We start from the raw sequence: 23,765 nt of genomic DNA on the forward strand, positions 1-23,765 counted from the left end.
CTGCCCACCTGCTTCTGACTCTGAGGCTGGAAAATGAAACCAAGAAAGGCCAAACTCTAAGGAAGATGTACATCTAGGAAACCGTGACAGAAGATCTGATTGGCAGAGGTCAATCTCCTGAGCTAGTGTACTGGGGCAGAGAGACTTCTACCCGGTGGTTTGACTACACAAACTTCTCCTCAGCGCAGCCCTTGTTTCTATGCCTTGGGGGAGGTATAGCATGCCCAGGAGCAATGCTGTATGGGACATCTGGTGGAGCCATGGCCAGGTGGGAGCAGAAGCAAAGCCCTTCGTTTTCAGCTTAGCTTTCTACACAGTTTCCTTTAACTTAGCAAGAAGATTAAAGGTTGAGTCAGAATGTATTCTAAATGTCAACAGAATCTTACCATTCTAAACTGAAGAACTCATAGTTGTGTATTCTACAGAAATGGAACTTAGGGAGCTCCACGTGTTAAGAACATAGAAAAGTAGGGGAAGGGAGACTTGGAGATAAGTAAATGAATGGGAAATTGATTCCCCAATCGCAAGCTTCATCTATTCAATCCCATTTATTCAAGCCCCAACGCAAGGATTGCCAGGAGAGACGTCAATCTCTCTCTTGCTTGATCAAATTGCAGTTTGGGAAGCTCCACCCTGCACAACAGTCTCAAAGGAAGTGTGAAGGTTTGCTTAAAGTTCACTGCAACTGGAGGGTACTATTTAGGAAGCAAGACCCACTTACAGCACAAGAAAGAAACTTCCACCTTTGTTGACGAAAATACTTTTCTACCATCTGCTGTGCAGTAGCTAAAATATAAAAAAAGGTTATGGCCATGTGGCTGGCTTCATGCTCCTCCCAACCTTGTCCTATAGCACAGGCCTGAAGGTGGCTTCCCGGGCTCCCAGGTCAACTGGATCCCACCTGGGCTGCCAGTGGCCAACTTCCGGGAAGAGGGAAAGGCCAGCTATCTCTCTTCATTTTCTCTGCCCCCAGTGACTACTCTGACAGAGGCAGCATCTCATGGTAGCTTTTGTTCCTACCAACTGGATTCCTCTGGGTGCAGCACCTGGCAATTTCCTCCACGACTTTCTTGAGTGACATTGATGATGGCTTTGGGCGGAAGAAGTGGCTTGGTTGTTACGAGCACAGGTGCTGTTGCAGGGGACCTGGGTTCATTCCCCCAGCACTCATTGTTCACAATCATCTGTAACTCCAGTTCCAGGGATCCAACGCCCTCTTCTAGCCCCCCTCGGTCACCAGGTGTGCACTAGGTACACAGACATGCATGCAGACAAAACACCTATACACATAAAATAAAATGAAATAAAAAAGAAACCTAAAACACCCAAATACCAATGGTGGCTTCGTGCTGTAACTAATTTCTGGGCCCAGTTTCTAATCTCTCTCATTACCTGCATAAACATGATTCTATATTCCAGTGGGGGGAGGGGCACAGGTAAGTTTGACTGGGTGGCGAGACTGATACAGTGACTAGTTTAGTAAATGCACAAATAAGCAATGCTTCGTGAACTGTGGACACACAAGCAAAAAGGGACATCTGTGGTAGAACAAGAAAGACGCCCAGGCTCCAGACCCTGCAGGATGCTTGTCCTTCAGAGTATGCACACAGAGTAAGGACACTTCTAGAACCAGGCCCACACCTATAATCACAGCAGAAGAGGAGGCTGAGACAGGAGGATCTAGATTCCAACCAGCCTGAGCTACATCCATAGCAGCTCCCTACCTCCAAACTAAAATAATTAAACGAACTTGGGAAATAAATGAGCATTCTAGGCTCTAAAGAGGAATGAACCCCATGTGTCCTTTCACGCGCCTGAGTTACCAATCCCTATCCATCTTCATCACCCAGGGTTAGACTGTGTTGTGGTGAAAATAAGTCATGTGAGCCAAGGCTGCCTCAGGTCTACCTCTAACTACAGTGTGACCTTCGCCTCCTATGTTGGGCCTATGTTCTAGCTATCTGAAAGCGAGAAATTGAAAGATTTTTACTTCTGCAATCTCTTCCTGTTCTAAAACTGTGTGGCTCTAAGTTTGTGGATAAATTTGGCATATCTACATGCCTCTAGGCATGTGATTATTCTTAGAGCTGTGCACAAGGCAGGTACCTTCTGTTGACGAACTCACATTTCATCAGAGAAATGTGTCTGTAACCAGTACCCAAATTATAACCCAAAGGATTGCTCTGCCAACTTGTTTTATTATAGTATCAACTCAGAATCTGCATATGTTTTCCATCTGCAAATACAATGTGGGTTCACTGAGTCATTGTAAGGATCATCTGATTAGCATACCCTAAAATACACGAGGTTTCCACAGACGGCTGCAGCCCTGTCTGCGGTCCCACAAGCGCTTGTTTCTAAATGTGACGTCAGTATCTCTGTGGAGCCTCTTTCTGCTTTTTTTTTTATGTTTGTTGTTGGATTTTTTGGTTTTGGATGTTTGTTTGCTTTTGTTTTGGATATGAGGGGGTCTCGCTTTGTTACCTGTGGGAACACCAGACCTTGAGCAGAGACCCACTTCCCCTTCTGCCTGGGAGTAGGCAGCTGTAAGACAATGTTTAGTAAAAACATGTTTACTAAAAATGATACAATAAGTTCCTGGGAAAGGCCTTCCCACGGAAACCGCCCTGACCTCGACCTTGTCCAGAGACTAACCACACCTTCAAAAACCCACACACATCCACCTCTGGGTCAGAGGAGAACCAGCCAGGGTAGAGGAGAGAGCAGAAGCTTCTCTGGTGGGAGCCTTTCTTAGGAAGTTTTTCTTAAACCTTTTTGGAGCCTGTTTAAAGTTTTCTTTATATCATTAAACGAGTCTCTGTGTTTTCAATACCCGACACCCTCCACACGTTCTCGGACACAGGCTGCGCAACAGACGTGACAATTGGAGGTCCCACCGAGATCGTGAAAGCGAGGTAAGTGGACGGGGTTAAGAAACTATGGGGAATAGTTCCAGGAAGCTAGAATCATTACAGTATCAACTAAAAAAGTTAGGGGAAATAATGCCCCCAGTCCCCACATGACTCATCAAATAATACACTCCTCATTTAAAAATTTTATAATGTGAATGCCAGTGAGCTTCAGACAGATTCTGGCATGATAGAACTTGAGCAACCATTGCTCAGGTCAAATAGAGACATCCATACACTAGACAGTGGAGAAGACCCTAATTTGGGGTCGAAGGCATGTTTGTGTTTTCTTGCAGGAAAAGAATAAAGCTTCGGCAACTGTCAGACCATTTAGTGAGATTCATGGAGCAGAGAAAAACTAGACCTGAGACCATGGGAGCCTACCTAAGCCAGTTTGAGTGAGATCTCCTAAATCAGTGTTCCTGATTCTTGATGTCATCAAATCTAGAGCCCAAGAAAGAAAAAAAAACAGTCGGTTCGAGATTTCCAGTTTCTCAACAGACCTACTGCATCAACCTTCCGGACCCAAGAGTTTTCATCGTAAAGCCAACAGAGAAAAAAGGACCCATTTAAAGCATTTGGACATTGGTATGGACTATGATAAATGGCAAAAGCCTCTTTTCAGTATTTGAACAGGACATGGTCACTTAAAATATCAGACTTAATGGTTCCTGTTTCTAAAATCACGACTAGGCCAGTGTATTTTTCTGGAGAAATGCAACTTGTCCTAATGCAACAACTATTGTTCATATTTTTCGTAATGCTACATGTGTAACATCAATGATTGTACCTAATGTATCTGTGCAAGTGCACTTTCTAAATGCTTTCCTAAACAGATCTTAAAACGATTGTAAACTTTATCAAATTGTAAATGTAAATCACATACAGGTTACCCTTGTAACAGATGAAGACTGGTAAAATGTTATGGCCCAGATCTGGTGATGGGTATGGTGATGGAGAGGCGCTATGTCAATGGGGGTCCTGGAAATGGTGACAGTGGCGGTAGGCATTCTGGCTTTATGCCAAGCTCAAATGTACCTTGTTCCAGAGACAAGAGATCCGTAACCAAGTATTACTTAGCTTAGCCCATGGCAATCCCGATAGCCATAAAGGTTGGTTACAGATGATTTAAGGTTGGGGTATCTCCGATGACGGACAACCTGTGGGGAAGACCCCTCCCACCTAAAACAGGGGTTCAAGGTCCCCCAAAGACGGGAAAGGGAGGGTGACCCTACTTAACCTAAGCCAGGAGTGCCTCATTTGAAAATAAAAAGGGGTGAATTGTGGGAACACCAGACCTTGAGCAGAGACCCACTTCCCCTTCTGCCTGGGAGTAGGCAGCTGTAAGACAATGTTTAATAAAAACATATTTACTAAAAACGATACAATAAGTTCCTGGCCACTTCCCCTTCTGCCTGGGAGTAGGCAGCTGTAAGACAATGTTTAGTAAAAACATGTTTACTAAAAATGATACAATAAGTTCCTGGGAAAGGCCTTCCCATGGAAACCGCCCTGACCTCGACCTTGTCCAGAGACTAACCGCACCTTCAAAAACCCACACACATCCACCTCTGGGGTCAGAGCAGAACCGGCCAGGGTAGAGGAGAGAGCAGAAGCTTCTCTGGTGGGAGCCTTTCTTAGGAAGTTTTTCTTGAACCTTTTTGGAGCCTGTTTAAAGTTTTCTTTATATCATTAAACGAGTCTCTGTGTTTTCAATACCCGACACCCTCCACACGTTCTCGGACACAGGCTGCGCAACAGACGTGACAGTTACGCAGGATGTCTTCAAACTCTGAGGCTCAAGAGATTTCACTCCTTTAGCCTCGTCAGTAACTGGGATTGCAGCATGCACCGCGACTACACCAAGCTCTATCTATTCTTAAGTGACAGGGTGTTTAAAATTCATCAAATAGGACCAGTGGGATGGCTCGACAGCTAAAGGGCGTCCCACGCAAGCCTGATGACCCGAGTTCAATCCCCAGGAACCACTTTAAGGTAGAAGAGAAGCAGTTCCACTGGGTTGCCCCTTGACCTCCACAAGTCCACTGAGGCACACTCCCATTCCACCCGTACACACATTCACACCTGCAAATAATACATTTTTAAATAAAATTAATCAAACACTCTTCTTTGTACATATAGAACGTTTATTTATCCTTTACTCTGTCACATAAAAGTGTAATTTGTAATATGCTATTAATGTTGAGTTTCATTGGGTTCTGCCCATTTCTCTCTACTCACATGGAAACTGAACTTCTCACTACATCAAAAATGCCCCCAGGAGCTGGGTGTTGGTGGCGCACGCCTTTAATCCCAGCACTCGGGAGGCAGAGGCAGGCGGATCTCTGTGAGTTCGAGGCTGGACCGACAGCCTCCGAAACAGAGAAACCCTGTCTCGTAAAACCAAAAAAAAAAAAAAAAACCCCAGGGACGGGAGAGATGGCTCAACCATTATGGCCACTTCCTGCTTTTTCAGAGAATTAGAGTTGGGTTCAGAACACCCAAATCAGGAGACTCACAATTGCCTGTAACTCCAGCCTCAAGGATCTGAGGCCATCTTCTGACCTCTGAAGGACCGTGCACACACATGTCGCATATATAGACAAACAGGCACACAAACCTTCATATCAATTTTAAAACATGAATAAATACTCTCAGCCAGTGATATGGCTCAATAGGAAAACACTTGCTGCCAAATCTCATGACCTGGGTTCAAGCCCCAGGACCCACACGGTAGAAAGAGAGAACTGATTCTTACAAACTGCCCTCTGCTCTCCACATGGGTGCTGTGACATGTGCCCCTGAGGGCACACAGACACACTAAATACATTTTTAAAGGTTTTTGTTTTGTTTTGTTGTTTAAGACACCCTCTTGGGATGCAGAGCTGGATGGGTCCTGAGGGTGGCCAGCCTGCCTAGACTAATAGGCAAGTCCCAGCCAATGAGAGACCCTGTCTCAAAATGCAAGTTAGATGGCATCTGAAGAACAGCATGGAAGACTGATCACTAACTTCACACGTGCGCACACACATATGCACATACACATACCCATACACGTGTATCTGAACACACACACATACACACACACACACATTTTCCCTCTTCTCTCCTTGGAATGGAGTAGGTTCTTGTACCTATTTTACCTTACTCAATACAAAAGAAGTGACGGATTGCTTTTGAAGCTGAAGCAGAGGACAACTGCAGATGCCGTCTTTAGTTCTTGGGATGGTCCAGCTTAGACTCCAGCCACCATATCACCAAAAAGTTCAAACAGCCATGCAAGGCACAGGCGGAGGAAAAGCAAGCCTCCGTGCCTCCCCGCTGCCAAAAGCCCCAGTAGAGTTCTCAGCTGGTAGCCAGCACCAACTGCTATTTTGGACCTCCCCGCCATTCCTGTGCCCACGTAACATCACACAAAGCAGAGGAGCTGTCTGGTCAGTGCTCAGAAATAAATCTTTTTAAGCTATGAAATTCGGGGTTGGTGAGGCTTGTTGGGAAGCGACTTCCTTTCAACAGAAATGCATCCCAAGTCCATCCTCTCCATTCATTCAAGTAGGCATGCACTGAGAACAGGTGATGCTCAAAGCCAGGGGTACGACGATGAAGTGCAGGCATTCCCTTACCCTTCTGCTACTCAAGTCAGTCGGGGACAAACATTGAAAGTGACCTAAGTCCATCTTGAATTGCAATGTAGAGGTGCTACAAAAAAAATGAGCTCAGGCACTTATGTTCTAGAAGTACCTACCTAGAAAGCTGACCAAATCGGGGAGCTTAGAAAAGGAAGTCAGACTAAATTCTTAAACTGAGACAGGAGAGCTGTCATGAATTTGAGGCTAGCCTATGCTACAGAGTAAGACAGTGTCACAAAAATCTAAGCTCTTAGATCTTGGGGGATACTAAACTCTAATAGAACACGAGAATAGTGAAGTCCTCCACATAGGGCCTGTGGCAGGAGGATAGTGCATTTAAGTTGGGGATGATGCTGTTGCCAGACAGAGGCCAGACCCTACAAAGGGCTTCATAAGAGTATAGTCAACAAGAAGAAAACTTACTATCCCCCATCAGATTTTCTTCTCAAACCCGAGTGGGAAGAGTACTAACAATAAATACTCTTGTCATTCATGACACAGGTTCTGTAGTCCTCAGTGCACAGTCACTGGTCACTATGCCTGCCTGCTGTCACCTTCACTGAACTGTGTGTATCCCCCTCTGTCTCCACAACTCGATGAGAAAATCTTAGAGTACAAGATCTAAGGCTCTTCATTCTTTTCTCACGGTATCTATCACTGAGCTCGACACAAAGCAGGCACTGAGGTGCTTCTCCAAGAAGTGAGTGACTCACAAATACATTATCTATCCACAAGCAGCCTATCAGAGACCTCCAGGGAGAAAATCCCAGGAGCACACTAAGAAAGCCATCCCTGGGGCAGCAGTGCCCGCCCGTTGGAAGCTCTTGCTGTAAAGCATCGCTCCCTTCTAACTTTAACCAGCTCTAGAATTTCATCCTGTGTGAAGAGCAAGCATACACCATCAGACTTTGAAAGGTCACGGGTGTAAGCCATTTCTGGGTGACCTCTACCATCAGACTTTGTACACTTTAGAAGGTTGCAGGTGTAGGCCATTGTGGATGCCCTACCTTTCTCTCCTTTCAATGGCAAAATATTTTATCTTCTCACCTTTCCTCAAAGAAACCATTGAGTGGCTGCCTGGATTCTTTCCAAACCCTCATCTCTCCTAAACTGTGCAAGCTAGTAATCCTGCAAACCAGGAAAATGGCAAAGCCTTCAAGTCTGAGGGTTTAGTAACAATTGACCCGGTATGAAGAAACTATGTAACCGCAACTTGCCCCTCCCAGGTGCTTATAGCCTGAGACTGCCTGATGCAGAGTCCTTAGAAGACTAGTTAAGTTCTCCTCCTTGTGCCAAGTGTTTAGTTTTTGAGTAGCATAGGTGTCCTCCATCAGTGCAAGCACAGCTCTCTCAATCCTAGCTTTTCCCAACGTGTATCTGTCATTTCTTCATTCCCAGCCAGGTTTCCAAGCTGTGTACCTCCAGGCAGCCTTTCTTAATATCCTTGTTTCCAGACGGCCTTGTGTGTATATGCAAACAATTTCGTGTGCACACACACACAAAGGCAACAAAACACTTACCAAGCCAAAGACATAAAACTGTTTCCATTGTTAGACTTGCAACTGCCCTCTTACATTTGTCTAGTCTTCCATATTTAGAGAAACATATGAAATATTTTTAGTGAAAGTTCTTCCTCCATTAAATGTAAATGTGAATTAAACAGAACGTGAAACATCACCAGGAAATTCCATCACTTAACAGTATCAAGAATTCAAAAGCTGGAGAGATGACTCAATGGGCAAATGTACTTGCTGCCAACTACATGATAACTTGAATTCAGCCCCCAGGGCTCACGTGGTAGGAGGAGAAAAGAGACTCGGCAAGTTGTCCTCCAAACACCCCCACACAATCATCAGTCAATGTAATTTTCAATTTTCAAGTATTTAAATATTAATAAATTACTGTCACTTTTTAGAGGGTTCTGTTAAAAGGTTATATATACATATATATGCATTTGGGAGAAAACTGTCCAATTGCATTCAAAGAACACTATTAAAAAGTCATTCACAATTATGTCTCATTTCATCGAAACATATGAATCTCTCCTTCTGAAATGCAGCCATTTAGAGAGGTCTATATGGTGCTATTTAAAGTAGATCATGTGCAGGAGTGTGCTGTGCTATGAAGTTCCCCCAAAATAGATACCTTTTTGTCAAAATTAAGAATATAGTTCGTTACTATTAATTCCTGAATTTGGGCCATTTTATGAAATTGGTACACCCAGTTTCAGAAAGATTTATGAACTATATTTATTCTCAAAACTTGAACTGGTCTAAGCAATTCTCCAAATTTGCAACATTTGTTACATTGTTAAACCTGCATACAGCAGCCCACTCTACAAGACTCTTTGTGAGTGTGAGTGTGTGTGTGTGTGTGTGTTTCTATCATTTAATGACTTAAATTAGGAAAATATTAGATAGGAATACTGTTTGAAAGGCCATTGTTTGGTCTGAGCTCAGAATGGAAAGTAGTGCAATAATGGTGTAAATTCAAAAGTATTGAACAATTCACAGAATGCACTACTGTGTAATTAGTATTTCCAAGAATCTGCAATAAGAAAGCACTACCAAAAATAAGCGCCTACAAAACAGAGAACTCAAAGAGCTGCATAACTCAAAAATATTTTAAGCTGAGCAATGGGTTCCCCTTATCAAATACACAAATAACCCCTGCTCTGCAAAGAGGGTAGAGTGTGCTTTCACAGTGATTGCAGAATCCAAACGTGTTTGAACAATGTACATGCGTAGGGCACACCACACTGAGTTACAAATTGAGAGTCATAGGTTCTATTTCCGCAGAAAGTACAAATGTGCAAGGAAATATTACCCAAATATGCTTTATAGACCTTTTAAGAGCGACCAGAGCCGAATTTTGAGTCTAAATAGCACTGAAAATATGTTTAAACTAATTGTCAAAAAAAAAAAAAAAAAACAAAGAACCCACCGCGGCTGCCACAGAAAACTAGAATCACAGAACACCACGTCCTGGGTGACCTAGAGAGAAAAGTATTTCTCAAGGTCACTCCAGCAGCCTAGAGCAGAGCCTGGGATAAAAGCTTTTGGGGGCAATGACCAAAGTCTTCCCAAGCCACCTGGAAGGAGCACACTCCAAAGAGGGATCAAGATGAGCCACTTCTGCGTGCCAGAATTCTCCAGCATCCAGTGGCTCCGGAGGTTTCATAGGCAGCACCGAGCAGCGCGAAAACTGAGGGTCGATTTGTTTCCTCAAGGTGACAGGCACCTGAGGACTGAGCATTGCTAGTGACCTTCGGCTTGAACTACTTGCCCCTGACCGCGAGAAAAGCACCCGAAAGCCAGCGCGGCGAGGTGCAGGGCAGCCAGACCCTGGGAACAGCGCCCGCGCTGGCTTATTTAGGTCTCACCAGACCGCTGTCCCCGCAGTCCGTAATTAAGCGAAATCGATGAAGCGGTGCCAAAATGAGACTAAACTTTTCTGTTCAAAGTGTCTTTCTTTTGGCCAGAACTCAGAGAACTCTCTCAAGAATGTGAAAGTATTCAAAATAGGACAGGGACTGGAGAAATCGCCTAAATCTCAGCGCGCATCAAATCAGGTCGCCCATGTCCCTCCGTGCACCAAAGGCGGGCTAGGAACACCTCTATCTCTTAAATGCAGTGTCCCCGGCCAAAGTCCCTTGTCCTTTCCATCCCAAGTCCACAAACACAAACTAACTTCCCGGAGCGACAGAGAGACGTCAGGACGCGAACACTAGGAAGCCAGGGTACCAGGAGAGGAAGAACAGAGTTGGAAGCGGAGTCTGGGGAGGCTGGACCCCAGGGAGCGGGGAGCAGAGGGATGAGGACCGAGCCCCGAACCCCGAGCGGCGCGAACCGGACTCGTGCTCCGGGGCAGGGCACCGCGCTGGGTCCGGGCTCGCGGCGCCCGGGCCTCCTACCTGTCTGAGGATGAAGCTGGTGGAAGTAGTGCTGCCATCGGATCGTTTCAACCTGCTCCTCCTGGTCGTGGTGCCTCGGGCCACCTGAACTCGACACGCCGGGGCCAGAAAGAAGCCAGTGAGGACCGCAGCGCGGAACGGGGCAGGCATGCGGGGCTCGAGTCCTCCTGGGGAACATCGCCCCGGGGACCCCGAACCCCGTGCCCTAGTCTCCCCAGCACCTCCCAGCGCGCCCCCACCCCCACCCCCTCACCCGGAGCTGGGCAGCCCCCGCCCCTCCAGGACCCACCACATCCATTAACAAAGCGTCGCGGGTGCGGGGTCCGAGTCCCCGGCATCGGCGACAGGAGGTTGCGGACTCTGGAGCCCGAGCGCTGAGCTGGGGAGGAGGGGGAGGAGCGGGCGGGCGGGAGGAGCGGAGGAGGGAGCCGCGACTCGGGACCAGCGCCCCGCACTCGCGGCACCAAGGCGGGGCGCGGGGCGGCGCGGGTGGAGGAGGGGGCGGTACCTGCGAGCCGGGGGAGTGCGGCCCGTCCGCCGCCCCGTTCTTGGCGTAGGAGGACGACATGGTTCAGAGGCGCCGCATGGCCCTGGCGGTGCGGTGGGCGGAGGGTGCGGGCCCCGCGAGGCCCGGTGCGGGCGGAGGGGGAGGCAGGACTTCCCCACCCGGCTCCTGGCCCCGCGCCGGCTCGCGGGCCGCCTGCCCGCACTCCGCCGAGCGCCGCACCTTAAAGGGGCCGGGGCGCTTCCCCCGCGCCCTCGGCGAGCTCCTGGCGAGGGGGCTTCTGGACTCTCGCCTCGCCGCCGAGCTCTAGGGAGAAGTGCTCTCCCACCCCGAGAGCGCTCGACAGCAGCTTTCCAGAGGATCGAGGGAGGGGAAAAAATCTGAGATGGGGGTGGAAGGATTAAAATAGTCTGCACAGTTTAAAATGAGACAAAGGTGGCACGGTTCATGAATCAGGACTTGGGGAGGGAAGCTGGTGCAGTGTGGCGGGGAGTGGGCAGAGCGGAGCGTGTGTGTGTGTGTGTGTGTGTGTGTGTGTGTGTGTGTGTGTGTGTGTGTGTGTGTGTGTGTGTGTGTGTGTACACTCGAATTTGAAACGGACAAGATTGACTCTTCCTTTCGCGACTTTCCTCATCATCCCACTGTGGTAAGGCACAGGGTTTTGTGATATGCTTTTTATTAGTGGGTTTTTGTTTGTTTGGTTGGTTTTGGTTTTTTATTGGTTAGGCAACTCTATCCTCGGAGCCGCGAGTTACGCACACCCAGGCAGGCGTGGGAGAGCCTGCCAGCCGGGGTCTGATAGGAGATGCAGCCCCGCTGGAGACCAGCGTGTCCTAAGTAGTTTTGAAGGTCACAGGACCTGCTAAAAAGCAGCAGTTGGCCATGTGCCTCCCATTTGTCCATTTGTACAGCTGTTTCCTGAAGAAACTCATCCCGAAGCCATACAGCCTTGCTTCCCTCTGAGAACATATGCAGATATATTTGAGATCAAATTCAAAGCAAGGGGATCCTAGAAGGAGGAAATTTGAAGTAATAAAAAGGGGGGAGAAAAATAAGTGAGTTCAAAAAATTAGATTCTAGCTATAGTTACTGCGGGAGAAATTCATCGTTAAAATAGATATAAAATGGCTAAGTCCCCTTTGCCCTGAATTATAATTTTACTTACTTAAAAGAACAACTGCTATGCTTATTTTTCCATCCATTACATACATTATTTACAGTTCCACCCCTTCACTTAATCCCAGCTCTGAACTCTGGGTTTTAAAATTAGTCTCCTTGCCTCCAAACTCCCAGACATACACACACACACACACACACACACACACACACACACACACACACACACACAACCAATCCATGTACCCGTTACAGGCAAGCTGTTTCTCTGAAACCACTTTGCTCAAGTTACTATTTCCTAAGGTAAAGTCCAAATGCTGTGATCCAACGACTAGGTTCCTCTACCTTGCCTTTGATATCCCCATTCTCCAAAACTCATCCCTCCAAACTGGTTTCTGTCTGCAAACCCAGAAAGCAGGCAGGTCCACTTACTGCTCTTACCCAGCTACCCGTAGGCTTCAGCATCACAGCCTTGGAGTGTGTCCTTGGCATCTGCCCTCCACGCCATCCACACACCACCTAGCCTTCTCCAAGTCTGTTCGGCTCACTCTTCCTCCATAGAGATCTGCCCTGACCTTTGTGGTCCTGGATTGTCCTGTGCCTGAAAAACTGGAGCACTTATTCTCTAGATATTTGGCGCAGGCTGCCTTAGTTTATTAACTCTCACTTTTGTGAAAATCTAATTTCTGAATTAGCTCATCGGTGTCTATATAGTTTATATGTAGTAAATGCCTCATGAAGTTTATGGCAAAGGGGCCATCTACTAATATAGACACACACACACACACACACACACACACACACACACACCAGTCGCCATTATCCCAATCCAGTTTTAGTTTGGAGCCCATTTCTTATGGCAAAGAGGCCATCTACTAATATAGACACACACACACACCGCCATTATCTCAATCCAGTTTTATTTTGGAGCCCATTTCTTAGTTGACACTTCATCAATACACACAGACTATAAGATTTTGTAGGCTCTGGCTTCTCATTGCCCAATGCACACCAGCCAGACAGCATGAGGAGCTCTGCGTAACTGCCTCTCGGCAAAAGCAGTGAGAATTATTAGTTCTCCTCTAGAGATGGCCCTGATGAGTACACCACTGTGCAAAAGATGGTTACAAAAATCTACAGACCCTCAGAAAGGAATGTGTGAGTCTGTGGCATTCCAGCCAAGGCCTGCCCTTCCTCCCCCCTTCCCCCTCAGAGAGGGAAACTCCACCCTACACAGAAGCCCTCTCCTCTTAGCTCCCAGTGGGAGGAGGAGGCAGTAATTTTCCTGGGAGAAGTGCTGTTATCCTCCTCCAGCTACCTATTGCTAGGACTAAGCTCTGAGTGAGTGTGGCAGGGTAGTACAGGCAGCCTCTGACCAGCCCCACTTATGTGATGGAGATTCTGGCTCATGGAGAGGTAAGCCAGGGAATTGCTGCCCTTCTCTACCAGGCTACCCTCTCCTAAAATGATGATGCCCCTGTGGTGGTTTAGATGAGAATGGCCCCCATAGGCTCATATATTTGAATGTTTGGTTTCCAGTTAGTGAAACTGTTTGGGAAGGATTGGGAGGTGAGGCCTTGTCGGAGGAGGTGTGTCACTGGGGTTGGGCACTGAAGTTTCAAAAGACCATACAAGGGCTTTTGAAACAAGCACCAGGGAAGAATGAAGTTGGATTCTTATCTCACAGCAGTGTACAAAAACTTAAAATGGGTCAGAAATCCCAATAAAAAAGCTAGAAATGTAAAATTATTAGAAGAAAACAACAGTAAATCTTCATGATCTTGGACTTGGCAATGGATTCTTAAACATGACATCAACGCACATGCCAAAAGGAAAAAAAAATGGAGTTCATCAAATAAAAACGTTTTGTGCTTACAAGGGTACAATCAAGAAAGTGAAAAGATAACCCACATGATAAGAGTGAATGTTTTTTAAGTGGGCAAAGGATCTGAAAAGATAAGACGTATCAGTGGTCAAAAAGCATTAACACATTGGACCTTTAAGAGATAATTTTGCCGTAAGGATTCCACTCTGAGAATGGAATCGGTGCCATTATAAGCAGTTAGTTTGGCTTCCATTTGCTGTATCTTGGCCCTTCTGCCTTCAGCTTTGTGATGACTCAGAAGGCCTTCATGAGATGCTGGTACCTTTACCTTGGGCATTCTACCTCTAGTACTATGCAAAAATAAATGATTGCTCATTATACATTATCTAGTCTCGGGTCTTATTTAATAATAGCACAAAATAATGTGAGCCAGCTACATCACCATACACCAACTACAATACCTACCATTTTATTAGGCAAGGGGCTGGAGAGATAGCTCAGTGGTTAAGAGCATTTGTTGTTCTTACAGAGGACTTGAGTTCAGTTCCCAGCACCCACAAAGTAGCTAATGACCACCTGTAATTCTAGTTACATGAAACTAGACCTCTTCTGGCCTCCACCATACTGCATACACACGGTAAACAGACATGCATGCAGGTAAAACATGTGTGCATATAAAATTTAAAATTTAAATCCTTCTAAATATCATGCTGAGTGAAAGAAAGCATTCACAGACTTGTGAGTTTGTAGGATTCCTCTCCTCTGAAATATCCAGAATAAACAAATCTATAGACACAGAAAATGATTAGATATTGCTTAGGGCTGGAGAGGTTCAAGAAATGAGAGCTATGGGGTATTAGGTACCTTTTTTTTTGTATGTGCAGGTACAGTGTACGTGGTGTATGTACACACATGTTTTTCTGTGTGGGCAAGGACGTGTGGGAGCCTGACACTGGGTGTTTTCCTCACTCATTCTGCACATTGTTTACTGAGGCAGGGTCTCCTGAAGAACGGAGATCACAGTGTCATCTAGGTAGTTAAAGAGCCTGGCCCAGGAGTCCTGTTTTATGTGGGTCCTAGGGATCTGAATCCTCCCCCCCCCCCAGTGCTTGTCCAGCACATGTTTCATTCACTCAGCCACAACCCTGGCATCTGAGGGCTTTGTTTTCCAGATGAACTCAATATTATAAAGACCAATGTCGTGAATACTGCATACATATACACCTACTAAAAGCCACTAAATTATCTGGGGACCATGGCACACTCAGGAAGCTCAGGCAACTTGACTACTTGAGCATATGAATTTGACAGCAGCCTGGGCGACATAGAAAGATTTTTTTTCTTGAACAAAACAAAATAAAAAAAGTCTTGAATATTCTTGAAATAGATAAATTGCAAAGTATGTGAATTCTTTGACAGTTAAGCTGTTATTTTTAATTCTTTTGCTCTTAAACAATAATTCAAAATGTATTACAGAGCTAAGAGCAAACAGAAAACAAACCACATCTAGCACAAAATATACCTGACTCTGGGTTTCATGAGGATTTTAGAGTCACCAGTCTAAAGCATGGTTGATCCAAGAAAACAAAAAACCGATTTGGGGGCTAAATTTAAATGAAAATTTTCTGCTCAGTGACAGAATTTGGGTTTTGTTTAAAATTCAGTTAATATTTTAAAAATATTTTGTCAATTCTTTGAGAATTCCATGCACTGTATTTTGTTCATATTCACCCCCTCTCAAATCCTTCTAGATATAGCCTTCCCCTTTCCCTTCCCACCCAACTTGGTGTCTTTTTTTTTTTTAAGAGTCCAATGTTGTGTTCTTACCTATGGGACTGGAAAGTGATTGACATATCAGAGGCAGCACCTTTAAAGAAAATCTCTGTCTTTCTGTCTTTCTCTCTGTGTCTCTCTGTCTCTCCCTCCCTCCCTCCCTCCCTTCCTCCCTCTCCCTCTCCCCCTCCCCCCTCCTCTTCTGACAGGTGCCGGTTGACACCACTAGGGGTGGGATTTCACCTCCACTTCTCCACTCTGTGCTTGGACTTGGTCTAGCCTGAGCTTGCATAGGCCTTGTGCATGCTGTCACACCCCTGTGGTACAACTTGTTGTTGGATGTCTTATTTTGTTGTAGTCATATACTGCCTCTGGCTCTTACAGTCTTTCTGCCCCTCTTTCACAACCATCTCTGAGCTTTGTGAGGAGGGTGTGTGACATATACATCCCATTTATGGCTGAGCATTCTGCAGTCTCCTATTGTCTCTACCTTGACCAATTGTGTGTCTTTATGTTAATCACTATCTACTGCAAGAAGAAGCTTCTCTGATGAAGGCTGCAAAATTTGCTGATCTAAAGGTATAGCAATACATTACTAGGAGGCAGTTTTTTATCTTTATTTAAATTAGAATCAAGCTTGCTTCGAATGTCAATCCCAACCCTCTCTCCCTCCCCTCCTCTCCTCCCCCATCTCCCACCAACCCCCAACCCCCCACCCAATCTCCACTCGGCTCCCCAGGGAGGATGAGGTCCTCCATGGGGAATCCCCAGAGTCTGTCATTTCATCAAGAGCAGGGCCTAGGCCCTCCCCCATGTGTCCAGAATGAGAGAGCATCCTTCCACATGGAATGGGCTCCCGAAGTCCATTTGTATGACAGGGATAAATATGATCTACTATCCAAAGCCACATAGATTGCCAAGGCCTTGGATAGTAGATCATATTTATCCCTGTCATACACTCAAATTTAGGGGGTCTGGATCAGTCCCATGCTGGTCTCTCAGCCATCAATCTAGGGTCCATGAGCTTCCCCTTGTTCAAGTCAGCTGCCTTTGTGGGTTTCACCAGCCAGGTCTTGACCCCTTTGCTCATCACTCCTCCCTCTCTGCAACTGGAGTTCAGTTCAGTGTTTAGCTGTGGGTGTCTGCCTCTGTTTCCATCAGCTACTGGATGAAGACTCTAGGATGGCATATAAGGTTGTCGTCAATCTCATTATCTGGGAAGGGCATTTAAGGTAACCTCTCTACTCTTGCTTAGTTTGCCAGTCGGTGTCATTCTTGTAGATCTCTGGAAATATCACTAGTGCCAGATCTCTCCTTAAACCTATAATGACTCCCTCTATTATGGTATAGCTCATCCTGCTCTCCTCTATTTTTCCCCCAACTCAACCTTCCTGCTCCCCATGACCTCTTCTCCCCATCTCTTTTTCCCAGCTCTCTCTCTCCTCCCACCATGTTCCCAATCCACTCAGGAGATCCTGTCCCATTCCCTTTCTCTAGGGTATCATGCAAATCTCTCTTAGGGTCCTCCCTGTTTCCCAGACTCTCTGACAGTGGGATTCTAGGCTGGCACTCCCCTGATTCATGTCTAAAAGCCATATATGAGTGATTACATACCATGATTGTCTTTTTGTGACTGGGTTACCTAGGAGGTAATTTAAAACTATATCCATTTACCAAAATTAGGTTCTCCCCTAAGTCCTATGACCTGTTTAAACATAGGTACTTGACCTTAATAACAATACCAGATATATGGGTTCCATTTTGTGGTACATGCCACAAACTCAACCAGAAGGTGGTTGGCTACTCCAATAACATCTATGCCACTACTGACCTAGTGGGCATATGTTGCTGGGTTGGCCATTACGGTAGCTCACAGCTGGGTAAAAGTGATAATAACTTTTCTCCTCTGGTTGTGTACATAGCACATTACAGCACTGTGAAAGCTAGCTAGTAGTGATGAAACTTCCAAGTCAGATTGATTTCTGCATGTTCTGTAACTCAAACATGTGGTGTCATCAGCAATAGGGTCTTACTGCCAAGCTGTGTAGAGTGACCAAAAGCAATGTCATGTGATTTTGTGGGGTCTTTTGGATACCACTGGGCAACAACTCCAAAAGAGTAACTCCTTTCTAGCACTGGGATTTTTAAGTGTAGTTTATGGTATCCAGTAGGGCACATTATAGGGTAACTCCATTTAAACCTTTTTATGCACATATGTATATGTATTATATTTTAGGAAGCTTCTATCATAATAGGTTTCCACATGACTCTTTCTTATATTTTTGATTGTGAGCCTAGCTTTTGACAGCCGAGGCATTTTTCCAGCCCCATATGGCTTTTTCTAAAGATCTTTCATGTTAGTTATCCTTCCCTTCATCCTCCCCTCTCCTTTTCCCTACTCTCTCTCCCCATTTAACCCTTCCTAGTCTATTATTTCCCTCCCCCCTTTTATACCACTGTTCTGTGTCTCCCCTCCCTTGAAAGCCTCCTATCCCTGCCCTTGACAAACATTGTTAAGAGAATCAATATAAGCTACATAGTGGGAGAAAATATCTGCAAGACACAAGTCTGATTAAGAACTTAAAAACAATATAAATAATTTAAATCCCAAGAATAAGGCAAATACATAGCCCAACTAAAACCTCAGATATGGCTTTACATAGGTATTAGTGATTACATATGGCAATATTTAGAGCTATATTACATATGTGAGGTAGTACACAATTTTTTTTTAATTTCAGGCCAGGTGGAGGTGGCACACACCTTTAATCCCAGAACTTTGGAGGCAAAGGCAGGAAGATCTCTGTGAGTTCCAGGACAGCCTGGTCTACAAAGCACGTTCGAGGACAGCCTCCAAAGCTACTGAGAAACCTTTTCTTGAAAAAAAACTTATTCAGATGAGGGTCTAGAAACAGTTAGAACAAACACAGGTAGTACAGCATCTTAGTTTCTGATTTTGTATCCTAATAAATGAAACCAGGACACCCAGGAAAATTGCTGATTCTAGGACTGGGGCAGGAAATACAAGTAATGATCCTGGAGTGTCTTGAGGTTCCAGATGGCAAGGGAGTGCTTTCAAAAAACGCCAAAGCTACAATGACAGGAGTATATCAAAGAGATGAAGAAACAACCTACGAAATCTCCCAGAGGTCAGTAGTGGGACAGCATGAGCAATAAACTAAAATTGGATTGAACTAGGTATCATGGCAGACACCTGTAATTCCAGCACTCAGAGGCTAAGGCAGGAGAACTGTCATAAATTGAAGGACCAGCCCAGGCCAGCTTGTCTCAAAAAATGAGATAATGTTAAAATATAACCCTCAGTGTGAAATAGTCCTTCTGGACATAATAAATACTTAAATGAATGCACGCATATGTAAAAGACAAACCTTCAATGAAGAACTGCAGGGAAACGTACCTGGTGGGGTATGATGCCGATGCAGGAAACTAGAGCCTTCAATTCTCTGCACTACCTTCACGATCTTTCTATGACTCTATTTTTAGAGCAAGACATTTTTAAAATCCTAAAATTTTAGAATTGCAAGGGAATTTAGCAACATATTTAGAACAAATTCCACAACTAGGAAATTAGGAGTCTGAGGTAAAGGGAATGAATCAGTCAAGAGCAAGGGCCAGCTACTACCCTCTGCTTTCTTTACCAGAGCACGGGACCCTGCTGGTACACGGTCAACACAAACGCTTCATTCATAAACTTCTCGTGCCCCTCACTGACACATCGTCCTCAGTGCTTCCTGGAGCCAAAGTCCTATCCGAGGTACTCTTTAAAAGGATGAAATAAAACAAAAGAGTAAATAAGATGGCTGTGGGTTTGTATTTAAAAATCAAATCACATTTTGTCCAGAGGCCAAGCACTTAAGAGTACTGCTTTGCTACGGATTGGGTCTGAAACATCCCAGACAGACTCATGTATTGAACACTTGATCTCGGCTGGCAGAGCAGTTTGGGGATTTGTAGAACATTCTGGACCTAGGGATGAGGTGGTCATCATAAGCTACAAGGGGTGGGCACTTGAGGGTTATAGACTACTCCCAAATTCAGGTCTGGCCCTCTGCTTCCTGATTCATTGGCTATAGCATGCTGTACTGCAAGCCCCCTCCACCTCAGATGGACTCCAGTTTGATGACAATGTCTTAAATCCTGAGCCAAAACAACATTCTTTCTCCCTTGAGTCACTGTCAATCATGGTTAGTTTCACAGCAATACCATGCTAGAGAAAATGCACACTGGTAAGCGGGCGTTGCTGCTGTGATACATTTGACTATGTGGTCTGCAGGAAGAATGTGGACGAATTTAGAGCATAGGAAGCCCTGAAATACTGTGACTCAATGAGTCATTCCGGTGCGAGTGAGAAAGACAAGAATGCAACAGAGATGTGGACGGGGCTGGTGAGCTGGCTCAGCTTGTAAAAACACTGCCTATCACGGTTTTACATGTATGACCAAATACTGCCTAAGTCTTCTGAACCTTTGTCACTATCCTTTTAGTGGGGTGCACAATAGGGTCTTAGACCATATAGCCCAGGCTGGCCTCAAACACAGAGCAATCCTCGTGCCTCAACCCTCAAATTCTGAGATTACAAGGAATGAAGCACCATACCCAGCTGTCTCCTCCCCTCTTGCTAGAGAATTTCTTCGAGATTATTCTGCTGTGATGCTTTGATCCAGATCCTGAAATTCTGTTTAAAGGTACAAAAGCTATGGATAGTCACAATATTAAAGTTATAGTCATGAAAAATGGATAACATACCTTTCTTTGAAGCTTTCTGTACATTTTATCAATTAAATGTACAGAAAACATTCATTCTGATGTTTTCCTACATGCATTTTGATCACATTCACCCGCCTCCTAAAACCCTCTCATGTGCCTTCTTTTCTTCTGTTGCCCCCCACTTCCTCAAGCCTGAAAATCCCACCCACATGAAAGCATTCTTCTTCCCTGAGTATAATCTTGAAGGGGACAAATGATTCAGATGGCCATGGAAACACAGCTCAAAGTAAATTGTAAGCATAATCACTGTGAAGATGAGTAACACGCATCTCTTAAGTAGTGGCTTCTACTTAGGTGCTACCTACTAGCTAATTTATTTTATCCCAAAATTCTTTCAGCCAGCACATTTCACAGTGTTTTCTTTGGTAGCCACTGTGTTCTGTCTTGTAATCTAGGCTATGGCTCTGATGTACCTGCCTTCTCATTCCCTGGCCCAGGCTAAAGCAGGAGTTATAATCTGGGACATACTGACTAAAGAGGACAGACACCAGAGCAATATCAGACATTTAGGGTACATATCAAGCTTCTGATCAGATGCAAGCAGAAAAGAGGGAATTAATGAATCATACTATTAACTACCTAAAACCACCTATAATTCCTTAAATCCACAGATAAATGTAGCCCTCACCCCTCATCAAGGAAACTACACTTTGCAACAGAGGAGATAATTACAGAAAACCACAACCAGTCAAAATACAGAGTTGTGGAGGCTGTCTAGTTCCAGTAGATACATCTACAACAGGAATCCTAGGTCTCAGGGATCATTTTGGAAGAGAAAGTGGAAAGATTATAATAGCCAGAAGAAACTGGGAGTTTGCTATAAGAACTGTCTCATAGAAATGTTAGAAGCTACACTCATAAAATCTCACCAGCAGCCAGGCAGGGGTGGTGCATGCCTTTAATCCCAGCACTTGGGAGGCAAAGGTAGGTGAATCTGAGTTTGAAGCCAGCCTGATCTACAGAGCAAGCTCCAGGCAGCCAGGGCTGTCTGGGTTGGGGTGCGGGGTCTCTAAATATGAACTGTGCAAAGGCTACACCAATAGACATGCTAATGTGTATGGACACAAGCCCAGGCCTCAACCCTAGGCAAAGAACTACAGATAACTAAGGAATATTAAGAGTGGGAGAAATAGTCTTCCCCAGGGAAGAGCACACCTATTGGTTATCAACACCAGAGTCAGCTCTGAAAACATACATACAAGCAACATTATACAGACTGAGCAGAGTATATTTATGTGTTTAGGAGCACAAAACACTGATTAATGAAAAAAAGAGTCCATGAATTTGGAAGAGGGCAAGGAGGGGTATATGGGAGGACTTGGAGGAAGGAAAGGGAAGGGGGAACTGATTTTAATCTCAATAAAAAATGGGGTAACTTGCTTAAAATAAACAGTTACAACATTTGATCTCATCTTGCACCATCTTCATTCCGCCATTTTGGGTGTTTATCATAAATTACACTAATGATGTCTATAATATTTAAAGAAAATATATTTATAAGAATCCTAACTAAGATATAGGATGATATAAAACTGCCAACTACTAACATTCTAGTTTTCTGGGGCTGGAAACATGGCTCAGTGGTTTAGAGCGCTGGCTGTTCTTCCAGGTACCCAGATCAATTTCCAACATCCACATGGTGGCTTACACTGTTACCAGTCCCAGGAAATCTGACACTCTCTTTGGCCTCTGTGGGCATCAGGCATACATGTCGTGCACAGACATACATGCAGGCAAAACACCTACACACACAAAAATAAAACATAAGGTTGTACGTTTTCTATTCTTCTGAGATGAGCATCTTCCCACCACAGGTCAGAAAGAAGTGTTCATTACACTGCTCCTGCCTTGTTTGCAGTTCTCAGGCTTGAGGAGCGGAGGACACAGATGCACACTGAAACCAGTAAGGCACTTTTTGAAATAAGACATTGGCTTTCTTGAGCCTTAGGATGAAGCCTGGATGCCTTTTTTCCTCTTAAGTACACACACACACACACACACACACACACACACACACACACACACACACACACACACACTCACAATGTGGGGGGCATGTGGACCACATCATGAGCGTAAGCATCAGAAGACATCATTGTGGCTTTACTTCTACCTTTAAGTGCATTGTGGGGATTGAACTTAGGTCATCAGGCTTGTGCAGCAGGCAACTGTACTTGCTGAGCCATCTCATCATCCCCAGCCTTTGTCTCTTGATATTCAATGCCATTTTCCATTTCTTAGTCAACCTGACTTTTAAGATGTATCACAGATTGTGTAGCTTTAGGTCAAATAAAAGAAAACTCTTTAATAAATTGAGGAATGTTAAAATGGTGGCTGGTGAGATAACATACAATGTAAAAGCATTTGTCACAAAGACTGAGGACCTGAATTCTGTACCCTGGGCCCACATGGTGGAAGAACTGACTCCCCAAAGTTATCATCTGACCTTCGCATGCAAGCATAGCATAGCAATCTCCTTCCAACCACACACACAAATGAAATGCAACAACAAAAAAAATTGTAATGGGATGCCAATAAACAATCACGTGGATACGACAAGGTCAAAGAAAACTCCAAGCTATTAGAATATCAGGCTCTGGACAGTGCCATGCAGCTCTTGGCTAAATTCATTTCAAACAGATTACATGCCTGAGCCAAGCCCTGGGAATATGACTAAAATATGCCTCTGAATTCTAAAGGCTTCTACAGATCTATGTAGGCTAGGAATTCCAGGTACAGTATCAAAACCCTACCCAACAGCAAGTTGGCCAATAAACTGGTAGATAAGATCTTTAATTTTCACTCACTTATAAAATCCAAACTAGAATTGGTATAGCCATTCAAAGATGTTATCTCTCTAAGCCATGAGGATTTGATCCTTCATGGTCACAATATTATTGCTTTATCTTCTGGCATGGAATCTGTTAAGCCAAAACTTCTTTTTAAAAATTTACTTCTTTTCTCCTAGGAAAGACTTCCCAAGACCTCTGACCTGAATCTCACTGAATCAAAAATCATGCATGTGGTCACCTCTGGCTACAAAAGTCTGGGAAGGCAAATTCCATTATTTTGTCTCCTGACTTCTATATGAAATAATCTAAATGAGATGGCCAGTTAGAAATGCATATTAAATAAAACAAATTATACTGTCTACTACAGACACACAAGCAAGTGGAACGGCTCGAACACAATTATGAGCTGCTTCAACAGCATAGCATTGTTTAGGGTCAGGGACATCGTTTAACTCATTACATGGTCAAAAGTATTGCACTAAGAAAAAAAAATGTGACAGGACCAAGCTACCGAG

The 23,765-nt window shown here is 44.8% G+C and overlaps 1 protein-coding gene across 2 annotated transcripts in view; it reads right to left on the reverse strand.

Moving 5' to 3' along the window:
- Window positions 1–11,136, reverse strand: part of Cacnb4 (calcium voltage-gated channel auxiliary subunit beta 4) — a 247,654-nt gene extending 236,518 nt beyond the window's left edge. The window contains exons 1-2 of one of the 2 annotated variants that reach the window (XM_005068959.4): window positions 10,960–11,136; window positions 10,452–10,535 (exon numbers count right to left, since the gene is read on the reverse strand). In XM_005068959.4, the coding sequence (XP_005069016.1) occupies window positions 10,452–10,535; window positions 10,960–11,019 (144 nt within the window). In that variant the 5' untranslated portion in view covers window positions 11,020–11,136. Of the gene's footprint in view, window positions 1–10,451; window positions 10,536–10,740; window positions 10,865–10,959 lie in introns of those variants that run through there. The other variant, XM_005068960.4, reaches the window with a different exon arrangement.
- Between the last annotated feature and the right edge of the window lie 12,629 nt (window positions 11,137–23,765).

Source organism: Mesocricetus auratus, unplaced genomic scaffold (genome assembly GCF_017639785.1).
Source record: "Mesocricetus auratus isolate SY011 unplaced genomic scaffold, BCM_Maur_2.0 Super-Scaffold_100004, whole genome shotgun sequence".
Taxonomy (NCBI): domain Eukaryota; kingdom Metazoa; phylum Chordata; class Mammalia; order Rodentia; family Cricetidae; genus Mesocricetus; species Mesocricetus auratus.